This window comes from Ischnura elegans, chromosome 4 (assembly GCF_921293095.1).
Source record: "Ischnura elegans chromosome 4, ioIscEleg1.1, whole genome shotgun sequence".
Lineage (NCBI taxonomy): Eukaryota > Metazoa > Arthropoda > Insecta > Odonata > Coenagrionidae > Ischnura > Ischnura elegans.
Genome location: NC_060249.1, coordinates 57,447,281 through 57,468,277, shown reverse-complemented (window position 1 = coordinate 57,468,277; position 20,997 = coordinate 57,447,281). Strand labels below are relative to the sequence as shown.

At 38.1% G+C, this 20,997-nt stretch overlaps 1 protein-coding gene across 1 annotated transcript in view; it reads left to right on the top strand.

Moving 5' to 3' along the window:
- LOC124158145 (Down syndrome cell adhesion molecule-like protein Dscam2) overlaps positions 1–20,997 on the top strand; it is a 168,236-nt gene that overhangs the window by 99,038 nt on the left and 48,201 nt on the right. The window contains exons 7-8 of the mRNA XM_046533329.1: positions 7,370–7,603; positions 11,976–12,080. Of these exons, the coding sequence (XP_046389285.1) occupies positions 7,370–7,603; positions 11,976–12,080 (339 nt within the window). The remainder of the gene's footprint in view (positions 1–7,369; positions 7,604–11,975; positions 12,081–20,997) is intronic.

Genomic DNA, 20,997 nt, shown 5'->3' with positions numbered 1-20,997 from the left:
AAAAATAATCGTACGTACATAACAGCAATGGAAGATATATTTTGTGGACGAAGCATTTGCTTGGAAGGGAATTAAAACCAGGATCTCCTTAGATACTTTTATGGCTCTTATCGTGCACATAAGTTAATTAGTCATATAACTACGGGAAATTGGCCGGATAATTTCTGTTTTAAAATATTATATATTTCTTATTAGGTATTCAGTGTTATATTTATGGGAACAGACTTCATAATGCAGTATGTAGATGTATTATCATTGGCAGAATGCGTGTGCATTCAGCATATAAAACATTTTTTTTCTTCTAAATGAAATCATCATGTGTTAATGCATATAATATCAAGCGATTGAAGAATAAGCGACTGATGTACTCATATTTTTTTACAATTCGACACATGAAAATGGCTATCCAAAGGACGCAGTTTTTCTTCTGGATCGAAATATCTGTACTGATAAATCCAAAAATTTCCCATCTCAAGAGCATAAAAATAATGTTCTAATTATCGGCTCTGTTTCCCCAGTACTCATTAATACTGTTTTTTTGTTCTAGGGAGTTAATAGTCGAAGTCTCTGCCTGACAATTTCTTCTTTTCGGTCGACCAACGTGCGTATGACATTCCGAAGTACTCCCTAGGACTATCACAGTCTAGAGATCCCTAGGATATGCCAGAAGCATACTATTGAGTGTGAGAGCCGACCCATTTGAGAATCGCCTCGCCAGCCGTATTTGTCGCGACGCTTTCTGAACTAACCCAACTTTTTCTCCGGGCAGCATTTCAAGCGAGTGACACAGCTGGATTCGGCCGCCTAATCCGAGCTCTGTCCACCGTAACGGGGATTAAGACCACGGGCCAATCGGCGATCAGCGTCCGCGGCTGAGAGCGGGAGTTTAGAGCCTCGTGTGCCGGATCGCATTGTCCCGCGCAAGCTGGCCTCGTATCGGTGTTTGCAGGCGATCTTGCACGGTACCGTAACGATGCGCGCGCCGTGATAGCTAATGCTCTTCTCGCTCCGACGGAACTATTCCCCTACTCACGCTCGCACGACCCTGCCTAGATTGGCTGGCTTTCGTCACGGTCCAAAATCCGCGATCCTGGATCCTTTTTTACAGTGGAACTTTCTCTATGTGCCTTGAGCACTTTCATCTACATCCACACAATACCCCGCGAGCTAAATTTAGGGTGTTTGGTCGAGGTCACCAATCACCGTCATGTAGCGTTCCCCTTATAAACTCAGATATTGTTTTTTTAAATCATTTCCTCTCAAAACGCTGGATCAAAACTTTTATTTGTGGAACCTAGAGGATTGGAGTCACTCTATTTGGTGGACAAATCCATCTTGTGTCAACAGTCATTTTTTTGTCCCCTTACTCCTTGAATTTCATTTTAAACCCATCATTTTTCCCTTCTTTTCAATTGGTATTTCCTACATGACGAGGTGGGACTATGCATAGCAAGGGTGATTTCATTTGTATTTTGGGAACAATTTTTTCCTTTGTTAGAACGTAGGTTTCCGCGGCGATGGTTTGATCTCTGCATTTCTTCCGGGTTTCCTTCCGCGTCAGCTTGTTTGTAGACAACAGTTTCTTTCTACTAAAACTACCTTCGACCTGAAGACGCTGGCAGGATAGCCAGCGAAACTGTTGTCTACAAACAAGCTGACGCGGAAGGAAACCCGGAAGAAATGCAGAGATCAATTTTTTCCTTGTTGAATTTATGTCTTTCGTTACCAGACGAGCATATGAATTTAATGGGTGGTGTCATTGTTTTAAGGGACTAAAATCCTTCATTCACCTCAATCAAATTTTTGTTTTAGCTTTCTTTCTCTGGTGTTGCCTTTTGCAGATTTAATTCCTTTCATCCTTCGCGTAGATGACTGCCAAGTCAACCGAAACACCGGTTTTCGATTTACAACTTTCCAACCTCAATTGGCATCCATATTTTCCTATATCCGGGCATTTTCATATTAGCCAGTTATTAGCTCAACTTAATTTTTCACATTTACTTTCATTTACTCATTTTTTAAATTCACTTTTAATGGATATCAATTAGGTACTTATTTAAGCGATATAAGCAATAACGTGCATTCATTATTAAAGTTTTCCTTTCAGTTGGACGGTGCCATGACTGCCATATTTCCTCCCCCGCGTTACCCCTACCCCCAAATAATACCCCTTCCCCTTACCCCACCCCATGCCTCGCGTCCCTCGGTCGGTCGAGGATTTTCTGGCCGCGGCATTACGCCCGGCTTCCATTATCGGGGCCGCGAAGCGTTTTAAAAGCGATCGATTGATTTCTTAATTTTCCGTGAATTTCGATGAGCCGAATCGATTTCCCATCTCCTAAGAGCTCGCCTTGCCGTTAGGGATACGGTAGATCGCACATCCATGGGTAGGATTGCGCTGTTCTGAACATTTTTCTTTCAAAAAAATCTTAGATGCTATGTATGGCCTACGAGAAATAAATATCAAGCTTAGACCTTTAGCCAGTGCAGTCCTTGCCGAAACATTGAGTCGAATTCCTTGGATGCTGACCATCCATCTATCAGACCTGATTTCGAGCCTTCTAGTGAGAATACTTATAGCTTACTTCGCAGAATAATTTTAACGCTTTACGCTGAAAAAAATTAAATACGCGATACTATAATAGCCTTAACGCAACGTGCTACTTTTACTTGTGATTCATCAGCACTCAGCCCGTAGAGTTGAGTGCTGATTCCTGATCCTAAGGACCCGAGTTCGTATCTACCAGTTTTATGCGTACAACTTACTCCGTTGTTGGATTGAGGGCTCGTGACACGTACATCAATACATTCCAAATATTGCTCTTTGAATTCATCGCAATAGTCAGTGGGGTAAATTTTGTTTAGTAAAATGTATCATGTTGCCTTCGTATTTTTGTGTACATATGTACGTGAGATGAAAGGTAGATTTTTTAGGCCTTGTATATAAATATTGTAAAATACGAAGGATACGGATTAAAGGAAAATAGATGCGACATGATGCTGAACAGAATTTTTAATATTTTTCAGCATTAAATTTGTTCCTTTAAATTTTGATAAATTTATTTTCAACGCAGATGAAAATAATAATTGTTATCGATTATTACTATAATCAGTGTATTTCAATTTATAAATTTTAGTGTTTTTAAGTGTACCACACCAGCATGGTGATGGTTAAGTCCATCAAAACCATTTGGGAATAGATTAATTATTTTTCGTCATTGCGGTCAAATTCCCTCATAATGCCAATTTTGAATCCGATTAAATCCGTACTAACACCCAATTCTCCATGTGCACCGGAATCACTGTAATTACTCAGTTTTTTTTTAACGAACAGTATTCTAAAAGATAAAATATTTTCATCTCTATCCCGCGACTAGTATCGTAAGCGCTTCATTCAGAATTAACTATAATGTACTTAGCAGTTTCGATGTCTATAAATTGACTATGTTCTCAAAAAATCCCTTTTCAATAAATTATTATTCGCTGTTTGTGTATCATTTACCCTTATTCCTCACGGGAACATGACGCATGTAACATTTTGGGCATGTTATGCATATTTCTGTGGATTATTCCACTGCTTTTAGGTAAATCTTTCAACTTTTCGAAATTAAAGTTACAGTCTTGTAGTTATAATTTCGATTGTATCTCCTACGGGTTCCGCAATATGTTTCAGCGTATGAAATTAACAATAGCCACGTAAAGTGTGTTTAAATTGAGTATCTCTATCAACTATTCGTCATAGGCTAGTTCAAACAGTGAATGTAGCCGCGCTAGTCGATGCGTGAACACATGAGTGAAGGGAGGAGAGTATGTTTGGACTAAACAAATGTTTAGAAACAGTGCAACAGCTGTTTTCTGTCCCTGTGCTTTTGCATTTGCACAATTTCGGGTGTTCAAGTGGTGCAATACTTAAGTTGACTGATCTCACGCATGTACTTGCCTGACTACGAACACCCAGTAAACAGAGCTTAAGTGTTAGCAAATACCAAGTCTTGTGTTAATTTTTGTAGAAATTGGATATTCCATTTACATTAATATTATCCAAGCCCCATTCTTAATGAATTTTATCCAACCAAAGTGGATGGTTTATAATAGCCATTATTTTTATTTTTTTCGTGCATAATCCATACATTCCGAATATTATCCTACCATTATATTCCGGTCATATTTTATTCTACACTCAAGTTCACTGGATGATTGTTGATTTTCCGTAAAAACTATTATTTCTCTGGCATTATGGCTATTCTGTTTCCTCTCGGGCTTCACTAAATCACGCTATAGATAATTAAGCTAGAATTTCTTTTCGTGGAATAATAAATTTTATGCGCAAAATCCACAGAGAAAAAAAATAATTCGTCTTGACCGGTATCCCGGCCAATTTGTGTATTGCAGGTGTATCCCGTAAAGGTATCATCATGGCGGGTCCCGGTATACTTATACTAATCTAAATTTTATCTTGCTGTCTTCACTTACCTAATCATATAATTTAAAGTTCAGCCATCAAGTCGCTTGTGAACACCACTATCTTTAAGCCTCCCCTCCTTCATCGTTTTGTTTTTATATGTTTAGTCTTCTATTTTGTCTTACTATTTATATTTCTATCTTTAACTAATTTTGCACGAATGATTGACTTTTTATACACTTTTATATGGCTACGTGAATCGCTTTGTCGCGGAGAGTTATAGGTTTTCGTTTGTATGTCCAAGCAAGCAATTTACGCTGGTATATTTGGAGTGGTTAGCTTTGGAAGCGGAAGGACCTGTCTTACGTATTATTTATATTTGTAGAACATGCATAAAAATCTGCATGGTTACTTTGAATTGAAAATAATCCATCTCATATTCTGGTGAAAATATTACACGCTAATTTGTTGAATTAGACACTGGGAAGGAAATGCAGAAAGCCATTACCGTAAGTTTGATGCATAGTAAAAACAACGTGTTGCAGATGGCAACCGTATTTCTTTGTTACGTCTTTGCAATTACTCGATCCCACGTGTGACGTCGGAATTCAGTTCTGCGACTTGCCTTCTCATATTACCCGGCGTAACCTGTGCGTATTTATTCGATTATGTTTGTCGAGCCGAAGAAGCTTCTCACGCATGAATTTGCTAGCAAAGAGGAGATAAAAAACAATTTTTTTAGATATTTCGACTAAATATGGACCCACCTGTTAATGCGTCAACAATATTTCGATTGATAATTTGATGACTGAACTGAAGAATTTTTTACAAACCTCTGATTTTTTTTTGGCAGAAGGAATCACATTAATATATAGATTAATATATAGACAGTGTCATATCACCTTATGTTCATTATGTTTCTAGTTTGAGTATTGCTCTATATCTGTACGTTGCAGCTTGAATCTAATTCTTCGCTCCCTGGGTACAAGTGCCTAAATGTTGTCGAAATAAGTTAATAAGCTCTTTGAATTGTGATGAAAAAATAAAAATGACAGTTTATGCTATTTGAGTTTTATTTTTTTACGTTTTTATTAAATTCTATCACTGGTTGAAGAGCGTTCCTGCCGATTTTGAGGGAATTATTTAAGTTATAACCCATTAAATTGCAAGCGATTTGATCAGTGGAAGAGCCACGTTCCCTGAGGCTTTCTTAGCGTGAAGATAAAAGCTATATTCAAATATTAATCTACTACGAATAATTGCTTGATGAAAAAAGATCAGCTGGCATCCCCTCCGCATTGATTAAGATTATCTATCCCAATTTTAGTAAAAGGTGGACATTTATTTCTCTTTGTCGCTGAAATTTGTCTAGCTTCACGCTCCAAATCAAAGGTCACCTTTATTATTTGAAAAATTGGAAATCAAAAATTAATCTTTTTCGAAAATTCAGGGCGGGTTAATCGATCGTGTCTTCAAATATTGAATTGAAATTTGTCCACGGTGGAGTAGCTGGCGATGGGAAACAGTCCGATCTGTGATGGTCCAATGGAATGAAAATTAATTAAGGACTTGTTTAGGAATGTATATCGATTCGCGCGTTTTTGTATCATAACGTGGATTTCACATGTTTCATAATTCAGATTTTGGGGTCAAAGAAAAAGTCAGCTTTTCATTGGAGGCTCTTGGGCATTGGTGCGATAACTAGTGCATTATTGATTTTGCCATTGACAGAATATGCTCTTCATACTGAATGCATAATTTGAGTAATATATAAGCCATGAATTATCGAAAATAACGTAGTTGAACTCATTTCTCTAAATCAGCATTTGACGAAATCGGTTTTGAGCATTCTATAATTAGTAATAAATGTCTTGTGTCAATCTGCCTGAAAACGGTGGTAATTCGAGGTTCGATATAAATTTAGCAAAATTTCGACACGGGTCTAGAATCATGAGCTGAAAGAAAAGCACTCACGAAGTAATTAGTTCTATTATTTCTGTAAATGTTCGTGTCTATGCAATGCACCCATGGGACTTTCTCTTTAATGGTCACGATTTATCAAGTTCGTCCATAATTTGGGCGTGAAATGGGAGATTGCACTCTTTTTAAAATCGAAGTTATCAGCGAGGTGCGAAGATGAAATCGTTGGAGGATCTTTAATGAACATTACTGTGAAAAGCCGAAGCTTTAACAAAACTCCTTTGAAAATTAACTTGAGTGATACAATAGAATCATAATAGGAAAATTCTGAGACTCAGCGATCCAATAGCGCATGGATGCCACCATAAGAAAATGGACGCTAGTGAAAAAGTGTTAGGCATTTGTTAAAAACTATAGTTGACTTATACATTATGGAGCAAAAATTGTGGAAAATCAATCTCTAATTTGATGGCTGTTGCTATACGTATTTTTGTCTGTATGAGAATATCCATGGAAGCGTTTTCTTTATCACATTAGTTTCGTATTCATTTTGAAGTGCTTCTTTTCATAATATACCCAATTTGATGATTGTTAGCAATGGATTGAATATTATAGGCTATCGTTCGTTATGACTGAATGAAGGAGACTAAATTTCTTTCTGTTACAACTTTTAGGAGGAGATTCAAACGTGTTTATTTTATCAGGCTTGAACAAAAAGTTCTCTGTTAAAGTTTTCTATCGTATGTCTGTAGTTATTAGTTTTATTAATTATCACTTTTTATATTGAGTTCATAATTTTTCCCTTCCACTGTCATGGATTTTATTTGACTTAAACATTACCCGTCCTATGATACATTTTCACATTTTTGTATACCTAATACGGTGTTTGTTTGGTTTTTAGTCATGAGCTCTGGAAGATTCTTAGGGCTGTGAATGTAAAAATTGAGTACTGTCCAATGCAATTCCAATTCTTTATCACTTATGTGATTTTCTTTCTCCGTAATTCTATCTTCACGTTCTCTCTTTCTCTGTCTTTGCTGGATGCAGGCCGCGTGAGTACCACGGAGACCCCGTCGCGCGCTGGCGGTGGCGGCGTGTCCGGTGGAGTGCTGCGGCTGGAGGGGGTGCGGCGAGGCGACCAGGGCATGTACCAGTGCTTGGCGGCGGGGCGGGTATCGGTGGGGGCGGCCGGGGGCGGGCCACCCGGCGGACACTATCTGGACGGAGAGGACGAGGAGAAGGACGACAACGCCCAGGGCAGCGCCGAACTGTCACTCGGAGGTGAAAATGAACACTTAGAGGAGGAGGGAGAAGGGAGTGTCTTCGTCTACTACTACAGCCTATACAGTCGCCTCTTCCCATACAATTTTCACTATAGTTTCCATCTAGACCTCTGCGGAGATTTTGACTGTAGGCAGTGATTCATCCGGGTACTTTCCATGTTCATCCATTTTTTTCGGGCAATACTGGAAAGTTGGCGAAACATTGTTCAGAAAAATGGATTAACGCGGAAAGAATCCCGAAGAATCACCCCCTGTTTACTATATCGACTTGCAGCGCCTTTGGTGGTGATCGAGTATTACTGTACAACAGCATATCAACGTATGTTAATTTGGGCTATTTCGATTTTAAAAATTTTAACCTTTCCAAAGTTACATTTTTTATAGCTGTAATTTTTATCATAGCGTAGTAATCCTATTTTAATTTTGAAGATATCGCGTGGACACCAATTTTTCAACAGTCGGAGGAGAATTGATTCGTGAGGCTATATAATTCAAGAGTGAGAACCATCAGCCTCAAGTAACTGCTTAAAAATATTGTTCTTTAAATATTTTAATCAAATTCGGATACCTGTATCACATTATCAATCAATAAAAATATTGAATCGTGGCAAATCCCTGTATTTCCGGGTTAGTGTCTGCATGTTGTAGTCCATATAAACTTCGTCCTACAACATGCAGACCCTAAACAGGTTGGAAACCGAGAAGAATTCATTCGAAGCATTCACCGGGGAAAATTCAGATTCTTCATCACAGCCCTGTGGTCAGGGTCGGCCCTAGCAGGTGCGGGGCTAGGGGCGAACCTTCAGTGCCGGGCACATCACTTAAAATATTAAACTCTATACCCCATCTACAAACTCCCTAGCCGTGCCCGCTCTCACTCATGTCAAGTTCTCTCACTCGTTGTTATCACTCACACGACACAGTACTGTACTGACAAACACAATTGCACAATAAAAATTACTGCATTATTATTCCTTTTTCAAAATATTATTTTTTGTCTAGCACGGACTTAACAATACAGTAATAGTTGAAATTGCGTTTTCAAAACTATCGTATATTTTTTTTTTCACGAACGCGGGGCCCCCAAAGCGCGGGGCCCGGGGCAGTCGCTCCGCCCTAAGGCCGGCCCTGCCTGTGGTAATACTCGCGCGCCGCTTGGAGCGCCGTTAACCATCAGATGCACAAAAAGGGGTCCCACTCGCCGCGTTTAATATCATACACAATGACTGTATAGACTGTGCTACTACTTCATAGGCGCATACGACACTACGCTCGGAGAGGGCCAAACGCCCGACAAACCGCACCGGCAAGACGGCTTGCGAAGGCCCATGTTTACTCTCTTCTCTCTCTGCTCCCATCCATCTTCTCTATCTCTGTCTCTAGCGCTGGCCCTGTAACAGATTCCCCTCTCCTCATTCCCACTTTTTCTTCATCCTGCTGACACTCTCTGACCCATCCTGGTTAAACTACGTGATGAGCGACATTGCGGGCGGGTGGACTGAGTGTGTTGTGGGGTCTGGAATACGTCGGTACAGTGGCGTGCCCCATGTACGAATAATGCCCCCTAATAACCGGACGACTCGTCCATCGTCATCAGGTTTTTCCACCCTGATGATGATGGGCGAGTCGGCTGTTAAAACGTTGGAGACATACAATGAATTAAACAGGTGGACATCTCGAGGAGATAATCTCCATAGTCACAGGCTCAACTTTGTGGAAGTTCATTTCAATAATTAAAACGAAAAAACTTTGTATTAATCCACCAATTTATTTTCGTTGTACTAGTTTCGACGCAGACTTCGATCTCGAGAAGACTTGACGCAAATAATTCGCCGGGAAGTAATTACTTCATATTTTGCTTCGGGATATGTAACTCGCGCATCCAAACTTTTTAACGCATCTTTGTCGTGGTTAGAACAGTATACCTTACAAAAGATGTTTGTTTTTTGTAATACATAGGATGTTTCATGAGGTATCCGCAATGATTCAGGAGATGTTAGGGGAGACAATTCAGCATTTTTTGTCCAGAAACATTCGGTAGAAATTCCTTAGTTACTGAGCTGTGGCAACGAAAACATTTTTTGGATGCAGTTACCATGAAAACGGTTTTTTGGGTATTCAGCCTTGGCGACATTTTATATAATTCTCTGGATTTTTAAGGACGTTACATGATTAAGGTTGGTCGAATACGTGCGGTTTTAATAGTCTGAGACAATTAATTTCTAAATTGGTGAGATTGCACAATCGTTTGTTGATACTCGCTCAAAGCTCTCGTTTAATTAATGGTATCGTTTAATCTCGCTTAATCAATGTTAAAGGACTAGCTGGGAAGGATCAACGAAATATATATCCCATTCCCCTTAGTGAATTAAATTTCCCAATACAACCCGGAATTCAGGTTTTGAGTTTGCCACTCTTGATATCCCTAATTCATCTCCTACTCCGTTCCTTCTTACTTTTCTAGCATATTCTAACTCCCTTTTTATGCCCAAGTAGAGGACGTAATCTTTCGCGATGCCTGTGGTTAACATCTAAAAATTGTTACGCAAGTTGCTTCAATAGCCGTGTGGTGAAAGATGTTAGGACATCGAACATTAATCTGAACGAGAATACTAAAAGTTAGGTGTTGAGAGATTTAACTACTTCAGTTCGACCTAGAATATATTTAAGACAACTTTTGTTCCGAGGAAGAACGAATTCCTACACCCATCCGCTCGAAAAAATGTTTCCTATATTATCTGTTTTGTCTGGTGTGGTATATATAGTGCGTTTATAATATGACGTTTTTCGAGATACTGAAGGATATCTGTTCTTCTTTCCTCATGCAATCAAAGCTTATCACATAACCTTAGATATGCTTCGAATCTAACAAACATTCGCACACGTTTTACAAGCGTTTAGTGGCACTATTCCGCACTCGTCTATCAAGAACTTTAGCACCTTTTTGAGTAGGTACTTGATTCCGACCCTTACGTCAGCTTGAAGACTAGAAGGGACCCATCTCCAGGGAGAACGTCTCTGGCAGATGGTGTCATTATTCTTGCGCGTATTTTTTTCGATATGGTAAACCGGTCGCAGCACCATACAGTAGCCCTCCACGGTGTTGAGCAATCCCCAGGGTATTTTTGTGCTAATACTTGAGCTTCATTCTAGTCTTCACGGAGGATTTGTATGCGTTTGAAGAGTCGTCCTCGATCTGACGATTCCAATCGCGCCCTGCGTGAAGAATGTAGGCTTCGCGCGATTTCTTTGCACAGATCTTAGCGCTTCTGATAATAAGGCTTGTTCAGATCATTAAAATGCACCCTTTCCTGCATTCTCAAATATGGTTAATCCCCTTTTCAAATCTAGCATTACTTCCTCTCAACCGGTAGTATTTCGCCTTTTTAGGGACGCATTGCCCAATAACAATACATACAGATTAAATTGGACAGAATGGAATGTCAATGCCATGGAAACGGTTGGGAACCAAAAAGAATCTGAAATGAAACGTATGGACATGACATGGAACGTAATACCAGCTTTCTTTCTCATTTCCACAAGTCCCAGGTCGTATGATTCAGTTATATATCTTTTAAAGATTACGATAGTCAAATCGATACCTGTTCCAGATCTGACCTCAGTAATTTCAGATCTGATTTCAATAAGAAGCTAGTGTTAAATTTTTAGGGTGTCGTTCAAAATTTAATCCATGTACTTAAACTTTCTGGACCTATAGACTAAGTCATTATTAACATTTTCCTGTACCTCAAGTTTATAAATAAATTTCGATGAGAATACGTAGACAGAATTTTAAAATTTGAGTTACGCGTATACATTGAATAGAGTACATTCGTTGCAATTCAATTTTATTTGTATAATATGAAAATGTCAAGAAAATAGCAGAATTTTCAATCGAGAAATATGTCACCGAAAGGGACGTTGGAAAGGATGAGGACCAGATGTTATTCCCTTTTTGATTTGTGATCTTCAATTTTTCGCGTCTTTCTTTCGCATTTTTTCATCCGATAAAATTCCTTTTGCGTCACTGATCATATCTACCCTCTGTTTCTCATTACTGTTTCCCCACATTTACTATTTTCATAACTACTGCATAGGCAAACGCAAACATTTCTACACTTTTTTCAGCGAATTTAACTTAGAGGGGTTGAATTTGAAAACCAGGTAAGCTTATCCTTTAACTTGATTTACAAACAAACATTTCCCAACACCATGTTTGTTGAGCAAAAGTTTAATTTCATGTCACATTTTTAAATCCCCAGGACATTCTGCAAAGTATCGTGACTGGTTTAAATTGTTGCAGACGACAAGAACAGTAAAGGAGAACCCAGTTTTCCTCGTTTTCAGTTACTGTTCTCGGTTTCTCGCAGATTACAGCCACGACTCTGACGTCACGTCCGCCCGAAAGCGTTCTCCGAGATCGAAATTGGGAGTTTTCGGACGGGGCCCCAGTTCTTCACACAGCATTTCCTCCCGTAAGTAAATTTTGCTCTTTCTATCCCAAGACCCTCCACCTGCGGCCTTAATGGATGATTCGACGTGGCGTCGGCTCGCCCATGTTGTTGGTTTTGATTTCGACATTCTCTCATTAGTAGTGGAAACGACAAAAAGGAGTATTTTCCGGGAAATTAAAGAATTCGAAGCGGAATTGTACCTAGTTTCTTTGTTATTCCAAAGATATTCGAGCCATTTAATGTGCTCTGTGTTTTCTCTGGCGTAATCAAAAAAGATTTTATGCTTTCCTGGCGAATTATGTAAGTTAACTTCTCTCGAAATTCCCACCGGGTTAGAAACACCATAAAATATTGATATTGTGACGTAGTATTTTACAACCATTGGCAAGAACTTAATTTGGCTAAAATTTCAATTGCAAAATCTTGAAAAGGGGAAAAATAATTTCGATACTTCAGCATATTTTTGTCTTACGTTTTATGAGGTAGCAATGTATGTAATTATGATACGTAGTTTTCCGCGGCGTTGTCTAGATGATGTCTCCATGTTTCTGGGTTTCACCGCGTGGATTTTCTTTGTGACGACAGTTTCTCCGGTATTCCAACCGGCGTCTTCAGGTCGATGGCCTCGGCGTCTTCAGATCGACCTGAAGATGCCGGTTGGAATACCAGAGAAACTGTAGTCACAAAGAAAATCCACGCGGTGAAACCAAGAAACATGGAGACATCGTGTGTAATTATTATCTAATTCATAATTACGGCAGTGTAGAACAAATTCTATCATGCTCTGGGATTCTAAAGTTTTGTGGGAAAAATACATAATTATTCACGTGCATAGAAATCTTTGGGAATGTGAAATATCATACACCCTAACTAGGTTTAGCGATTTTAAATCTTTTACCCAAAAGCTTTAAAATAACACTCATGAAATCATACACCCTAACTAGGTTTAGCGATTTTAAATCTTTTACCCAAAAGCTTTAAAATAATACTCATGAAATCATACACCGGAGAGAGATGCTTTGTATGAGATGCATACAAAGAGATGCATACAAACGGGGAGAGATGCTTTGTAAATAAAGACAAGATAAACGTTTGACTGTAAAGTGGAATACACGTCTTTCATTAATATTATCATATCGCGAAAATTGAATTCATTGAATCCGCGGATACTTGAGTACGTTATGTATTTATTTTGATAATATGATTGATTTCCCTTAGCGTCGAAAATCGGGGATTTACCCGTAATTATGGAAATCGTAAAAATTTTATTAACGCACAAAATTAAAATGCGGGAAAATGTTAATTTGTACGTTTCAAAAAAATGAAAGTAAATACTGATTTCCTCCGGGAATAAATCTGCTGTCCCTGAATATATATGCTCCTTATCGTTTCATTTCTCCTATAATGCATGGAATTTAATTAATTTTTACTTATTATTAAACCATATATTATGTATGTAGCTATTAATTTTTAGTAATTTGTATTATTCATTTTCAGATTTTCCATTTGCCTAATTTCATTATTTTTCATTATGCTTGTTCTTTCAGTAAATTCTTTGAAGGGAGTCGTATGATTAAACAATTATTAAGAACTGAAGCATCGATAAAATTATAAATATCCAAAGATTATCTCTCATTTAAATAAATGCCGCCGTATAATTCAATATCTGTAATTATGTGTTTTCTATCAATTTATGTGTTTACTATGCATAATGACCTTTCTCCGAATCGGAATGCAAGTTCCTGAAACTAAAATCATAACTATGCCGTTCTGCTGATAGGTAATTATTGTTTTAAAACGCAATTGTATTATCTTAAATGTACTCCGTTATAATTGCATTTGTTATGCTCATCTCTATGGCATTTCTATTAAGTTAAATATAAATGAGTACTCGCAGTACGGAAAAGCATACTGTTTAGAAGACCCTTGTTTCAAGAGGCTCTAAAGAATTCTTGATTATTTTTTTCCTAAATTATCACCATTGCTTAATTGAGGAAAAAATATCGCATTAATTCGATGGGTGTTGAAAAAAACAATGATTTTTTTAATGAGAGAAAAGGCAGAAGACAAAACGGACCAAGTTAAATTCGTTTGAAGCCTCTTGAACGATGTAAGAGGGGATTAGCGTGAACCTAAAACGCACCTTCGTGTTAATGACTTGAGTTCATCGTAAGAATCTTTTAACCTTTCTGGCAATCAATTTTTTTATTCGAGAGAGCTTGGGCATTGGTGCCAATGATAATGGTAGGAATTATAAATGTTAATAATTGGTACCACCAGCTGTAACAGAAAATGATGCTATCCAAATGCTTAGCAATTTTACAATAGTATAACTTTTAACGGCCATTTCCGCCCCGACAAACGGCCATGTATTAATTTTCCATTGAAGCGAAAGAAGAAAACGAAATTAATTTTTACCCTACGGAACAGAAAATTTTAGGGCCCTATATGGGGAAAGAATACAAATATATATGTACTATGACAGACGGAATAAAAGAAATTTGGGACGAGAACTCGTAAAAGTTTACCTATAATAATTAACGCAACCGGTGATGTATCCAAGAACTCAGACAAAAGTTTTAAGTTATTAGTAATAGATACTCAAATCTAAATTTAAATGTTTTTAATGATAGTTAATACAGTTGACATGCCCTGACCCTTTGGTATTTTGCCAGAGTAGGTGAATGGGGGTTGGTGAATATCTCCAGACTGTTGAAGTTATTAGTAATAGATACTCAAATCTAAATTTAAATGTTTTTAATGATAGTTAATACAGTAGACATGCCCTGACCCTTTGGTATTTTGCAAGAGTAGGTGAATGGGGGTTGGTGAATATCTCCAGACTGTTGAGGTTGGAATCGAAAAATTTGGAGCAGAACCAAAACATGGTAAAGTAATTATCCTATCAGAGTGATTTTTGATCGTTTAATTTATGGCCTTTCAGCCTCTACTATTTATATAGTAGAAGCTTACAACCACATTGAATTTTGCAGGAGAAAAACTTATCCAACGCTGCGACGAGTGAGGAGTGCGACTAAGGATTGGAGATTCCCCAATGCAACGGAGATATCTTCCTGGAAAGATTACGTCATGCGCGTTTAGCAAGCAAGTGGTTGTTGAACCCTTTTATTTGTCGCGGCTCTTATCGTTTATCCTCTCTCCATTATTTCCCTAATGGGGCCACTTTGTCACGTGGCACAGGAACAAGACTGTATCCGAGTGGGGGGTTTAGTTGGCGGCCCTTCAATTGGCACTCGGGCATTTGGCCCATTCATTTTTCAGTCGTTGAGTCACTCAAAGAACGCCATCGTGTGCCTCTACATATGAATCCCATATGCTCTCTGATGATTTGAATTGGTGGTTTGTCTCATTGATGCAATGAACACATAGCACGATTATTTCTATGGAGGATTCTCCAGTATCTGGGTATCCTACCCTTAAATACGCTTATGTAGAGGACAGCAGCTTCCACAGAGACTAGCTAAGTGCATCTATGCATATTAGTAAAAGAGTTCCTTTTCTGTGATTTGAGGGTTATGTCAGATTCTGCTGATATCAGGCTGTCCGCTGCGTCTCCATTCAGCTATTCATGATGAAGTTTTGAATTTTCTATGTCCTGTTTCTTTTGGATTCCAATTCCGCTAAAAACTAACAATGTTCGTTTTTAATGTCTGTATATCATTCTTTGGACAATATACTGTCTATTAGCTGCACAGTTCGCTCATTTCTCGCAACTCTCGACTGTTGCGATGAAAATCTATAGCAATTTTGTTTAATTCTAGTGGAATTTTTCTGGAATTTTTTCTTGACTTATTTATTATAAATTTGCTTTTCTCTTTTCTAATGTATAGTTATCAAATCCTCGATAAAATTCGTGCTAAAGTGATTTCTCTTAGTTTTGCCGTGAATTATTTGCACTGAATACTGTAACGAACGCATCTTCCCTCGTAACGAGTTTAGCGAGGGTTTAAGGGTTCTTGTGGAGTTTGTGTTTTCTTATGTTTTTATCTCGTTTATTTCATCCTTGTCTTTTATTGTCTCACCAGAATAGAAAAATTCCTTCTTTGTCAATTTAATGAAGGACTCTAAACCTCAATAAAATCCGCATAAGTCAGATGCTCGTTCATCTTAACGCTGACGGTCGTGGAGCGGGTGGGGACACCGCATCACAACTTTTTATGCTGATTTTGCGATTTTTTTTAATACTATCAGAGTTTATCTGATGCATTTTTTATCTTCATAATGCCCTTGTTTTGATGGAAAAATAATTAAGCCCTTCCCTTGTAATAACTTTCCCCAATTCCGCCCATCTCAAAGTGCGTTAAGTAAATCATGACCAAAAATTAATTTTTCTTCATAGTTTTTTTTAACCGAGTCTTTAAAGGTCGCTGATGCGAGCGTTAATTTTTTCTCGACGTTCTTAATAGTTTTAACACAGATTATTCACCCCCTCCCTCCTCTATTTTATCTCGGAGTGGTGATAACTCACCTGCGCAGCACATTCCTCACGTCCCATCAGATACTTGGGCGTCGAGGGTATTCTCTTTATCACGCGAAATGAAGCGTCGAGAGGGTGTTGTAAAATGCGGCGGACCGTGGGTTTATCGCCAGTCCCCGTAAGATCACAAAGTTGACGCATCGTTGAGCTTGGTGTTCCATTCGGCAAATTAACGTCACGGGCCGGAAGATGCCTTGGTCCACACGTGGAGAGCTGTCGGCCCTCGGCCCTTATGAGCGCACTCCTTTGCCGTATGGTTGGCGTTGAAGGAACGATGCCTTCCGCATAATTGGGAGGGACGGTGTGACGAAGGTAATGATCTAATAATCTTCATCCTATTAAACCCGCGATGGGTGATGGCCAAAGGACAATTTAACTTAATCCGTTTTAAAACGCTAACATTCTGAAAGGTTCTCGCCTTTCCGTCTATCGAATATCTTCCTCTCGATGCATGAAAACTATTATGTCTCTAGCCTTCTATATTCCACCATAGTTTTAATTAAATCGCCGAGGAAACAAATGGATAGTCTTTTTTTTCATAAACCCTTTAGCCTAGCCTTTTCCCGAATAAACATTGATGTTCGTTCATGGTGAAACAAAAACCAAGTACTGTTCCACAAACTTTTTTTTTATTTGCTGTCAACTATTTTCAACGTCTATACTGTAATTATCAAGACAAACAGTTTAATATGTCTCGATAAATACGGTAAAGACGTTGAAACTAGTTGACACTAAATTTTTAAAAAAGTTTGTGGAACAATATTTTGTTTTTGTTTCACCATGAACATTTCATAGTTCCACCAACTAACGCCCAAATCAGTTGATTTTATTGACGTTCGTTTTTTAACGTGTTGCAGTGTCCGCTATTGATTGATAAAAATATTGGACCAATAAGAAAGGATTTAAACAAATTGCATTGCATTTCAAGTGATTTGAACTGATAGCCGTTGCGCTCATTGCAGTTCATATTTCAGTTGATGACTCCATTTATGTTCTTTCTTGATCATTTTTTTTGTTGACAAATTTGGTATTGGTAAACAATGGATGATAGGTTTTGTTCCTTTTTCAACCAGCGAAAAATGTTTTGTTTACGTCAGAATACCAAGGAGTGAGTTATTCTAATTGCTTGGAAGCTAGTGTATATTTTTGCAGAAAAAAACACTATCCTTCTAAGCAATTTCTTAAGTGGAACTCAATAGTGTAATGTCAGCTGCAGCTAATTTAGTTCCGAGATTTAATGCGTATCTGTGTATGAAATGGAAGTGACAGAGCATCCAGGGTAAAATTGAGTAATGAATAAACTGTTTCCATGTAATCGTGGCAATCTCCATAATAGGTGAAATCATTTCGATTTCCTCCCTCATTTTCGTGATGTATCTCATGAATGATTAGGTTCGTTTTTGGCTCGTAAACCCCACTAATCTGTTGCTATTTACCCTTCAATATACGATCTATAGAGCAATATCCCCATTTATTTACGCCTATACTCTCTAATTTATTACGATGCCGGCATTTTATTTAATTTGGTCGGCTTATGCTAACAATCCTACATTGATATGCATCCCTCTTTGTTAGTGATTTTCGAGACATTTGATTGCTTTTTGGAGTATTAACTATAAAAGGTAATGTCATTTGGGGATGTAGAAACTTTCAAATCACATTGGGGCCTCCGCATGTACATATTATATGTGGTAGTGATTATAAATTATTATTGAGCATTATAATGTTTTTCGTGCTACGTGCGGTATGAAATTTTACCAATACTGATGCTTCTCTTCTGAGCTTGGGCCGTGATTATAATATAGTTTCAAATGTTGGGAAATTAATCTCCCCTTTTGTCCAGTTTTTGATTAAATATCGTGATTGTCTGCTGCTAAAAATAATTGGAAAAACGGAAATATAAGCAACATTTTAACTCTCTAGCATTTTAGTTTGCCAAAGTTTCTTGATGCGGTAGTACCTCTGCTATTTTATTCCGTAATGATACCTAAGTTATTTTTTATCATCCCGCAAAACGATTATTCTTGTTTTTATCCAAGCATTTATTTTTACGTAGATTATTACCATAATAATCGTGCTATATGCAATATTAAGTTTAACTAAGGCTGATGCTTCTTTTCTATACTTGGGCTATGATTAGAATGTAGATGAAAATGATGGAAAATTAATCACACCTCTCGCCCAGTTTTGGATAAATGTATGAATAATTAGCAAACCGAAAATAGAAGCCGCAAGAGGAGTAGTGTTTTTGGTATCTGAACATGTATTTTCGCGTAGATTATTACTTTTTCACGTAATTTTCAAATCGTATTGGTCGATAAATACAATCAATTGAACGCTTATTCGCTGCGCCGGTTTTAACCAACGGCAAATTTTATCACACGCATCGTCTGGAACAATTGCTTTAATTTTCACACCGAGTGTGGGCAATAATTCGGTTTCCCTTCGAATTTAACACCCGTAATCTATTTAAAGGGAGAAAACAGAACGCTACAAATGACCCGAAATGCAGAAACAATAGAAATTCATCCAAAACATGGTGGCAGAGTGGAGTTATTGTGCCGCTTTGTAAGCTATTCTATTTTTAGGCGGCAAGCGGGACATTCGATTATAGCGGTGGTTAATTTCGTTTCACCGATTTTTAGAGTCCCCCCTTGCTGCGTCATATGCCTCAATAAGTCGCCATGACAGCCGTCAGGCCCATACTTCCAACTCCGATATAATTATGAACGAATCGACTCATAATAGGTTAAGTATAACAGTTCTCTGTCATGTTGACTCGTTCACAGGTTGAACTAAATGCCATCAGGAGCTGGGAGATGATGATGATACCGAAAAAAAATTCCATAATCTATTGCGTTGGAATATTTCAATTTCAATCAGATTAAGTGCCAATGCTTTAGCGATCTTGTTATGCATTTTTAGGATATAATATTGATTTTCGTGTTTTTACCATGCTGCAATATCCGCTATTGATAGAGAAATATTTAAGACCACTATGAAAGGATTTAAACGAATTAAGTGAATTGCATTTGTATCCGTTTTTCTTATTACAATGCATCTTTCATATGATGACTGTATTTATGTTCTTCTTTGCTCATTTTTGGTTGAAAAACTTAAATCTCGATTAAATATAAGATAAACTTAGGATGATTATTTTTTTTTTCTTTTTTAACCACTCAAAAATTTTGCTTTGTCGAGAAACTTTTCCGAAACTTTTTTTTTCTGAAGATAGTTTAACGGCGCTGAACGGATCAAACAAAGATCGGTATAAATTCTATTTTGCGGAAAATTGCTCACAATAGTATTATTTCAGCATACATAAAGTTTTCACGATTTATCTAGAATCAGGTAGTTTTATTGTCCTCTATTTGTCCTAGTAATCCACGAAACATTTCGCGATACCGAGTGAAAGTGGATAAGAATAGAGTATACTTATAACTTCTTGTTATAGTTTCCTAACCGACTGGTATACTGAACTCTCGGCGTTCTCCCTGGTGGTGAACTGTTTCCCTTGAGGCAAATTACAATTATAAATCGGGGATATTTTGGCGCTTTGCATAGGTATAATCTAGCTTTGCAAAATATATATTTCCTTGTATTTTAACGGCTCGCTTTCGATAGCTCGGGTAGGCTCCTCCCACCCTTCCCCCGTGCGGACTTTTCCGTTCACTCTGCCATTTCTTAAAATTTTTGTTGGACCTTCTGACGCCACACCCTGTCTTCCTCCGTTGTTGAGAAAATAATTCACGAAATAGTGAAATTGCACGATTTGGCCAAAATTAATTGTGCTCCGATCGCCCTGAAAATTGGTTTCTCGACGTATCACGTACTCTAGATTCGAAAAATGATATGTTGTAAGATCGATTTTGACCCCTGAATTTCTCCAAAAAATAAAGGCATAGGGTCAGTTGGTTACGCTGAAAAAGATAGAAAATTTAGTGCTTCGAAAATTTGTCCTAGGATTTCAGAGGGGGTCGATTGTATGACTTTTTGTGCTCATTTCGTTCACATCAAACGTTTGTTTGAATCAGTCAGTGGTCGGAATTGGGTTTTATACGGCATAGATTTAACTTTGAAGAATTTTTTTCAATCTCACTACCCAATTCAGCCCATGGTATTACCCCACGTCGAGTGATGGACTCTATGAAACCTGGACTTTGAGTTATAGCGCAGAAGAATAAAGAAGAGCACAGCTCCGCATCATGTTTGACAATCAATATGTGGGCAGTGGGGCACGGACTAGGGGTCTGTTTCCACCCTCGGGCCGAAAAGCGATTAGCGCCGAGTCGACGAGGAAAAGTCCGCCAACAATGCGACGAGCGACTCATTTCCCGCCCTTATCCGAAAGCAGATGGTCTTGTCGCGATGCAGGGCTTTGGAAACATCGCCAGTGACCGTGAACTAGATACATCCCAAACAGTGGTAATGTAATTCGAA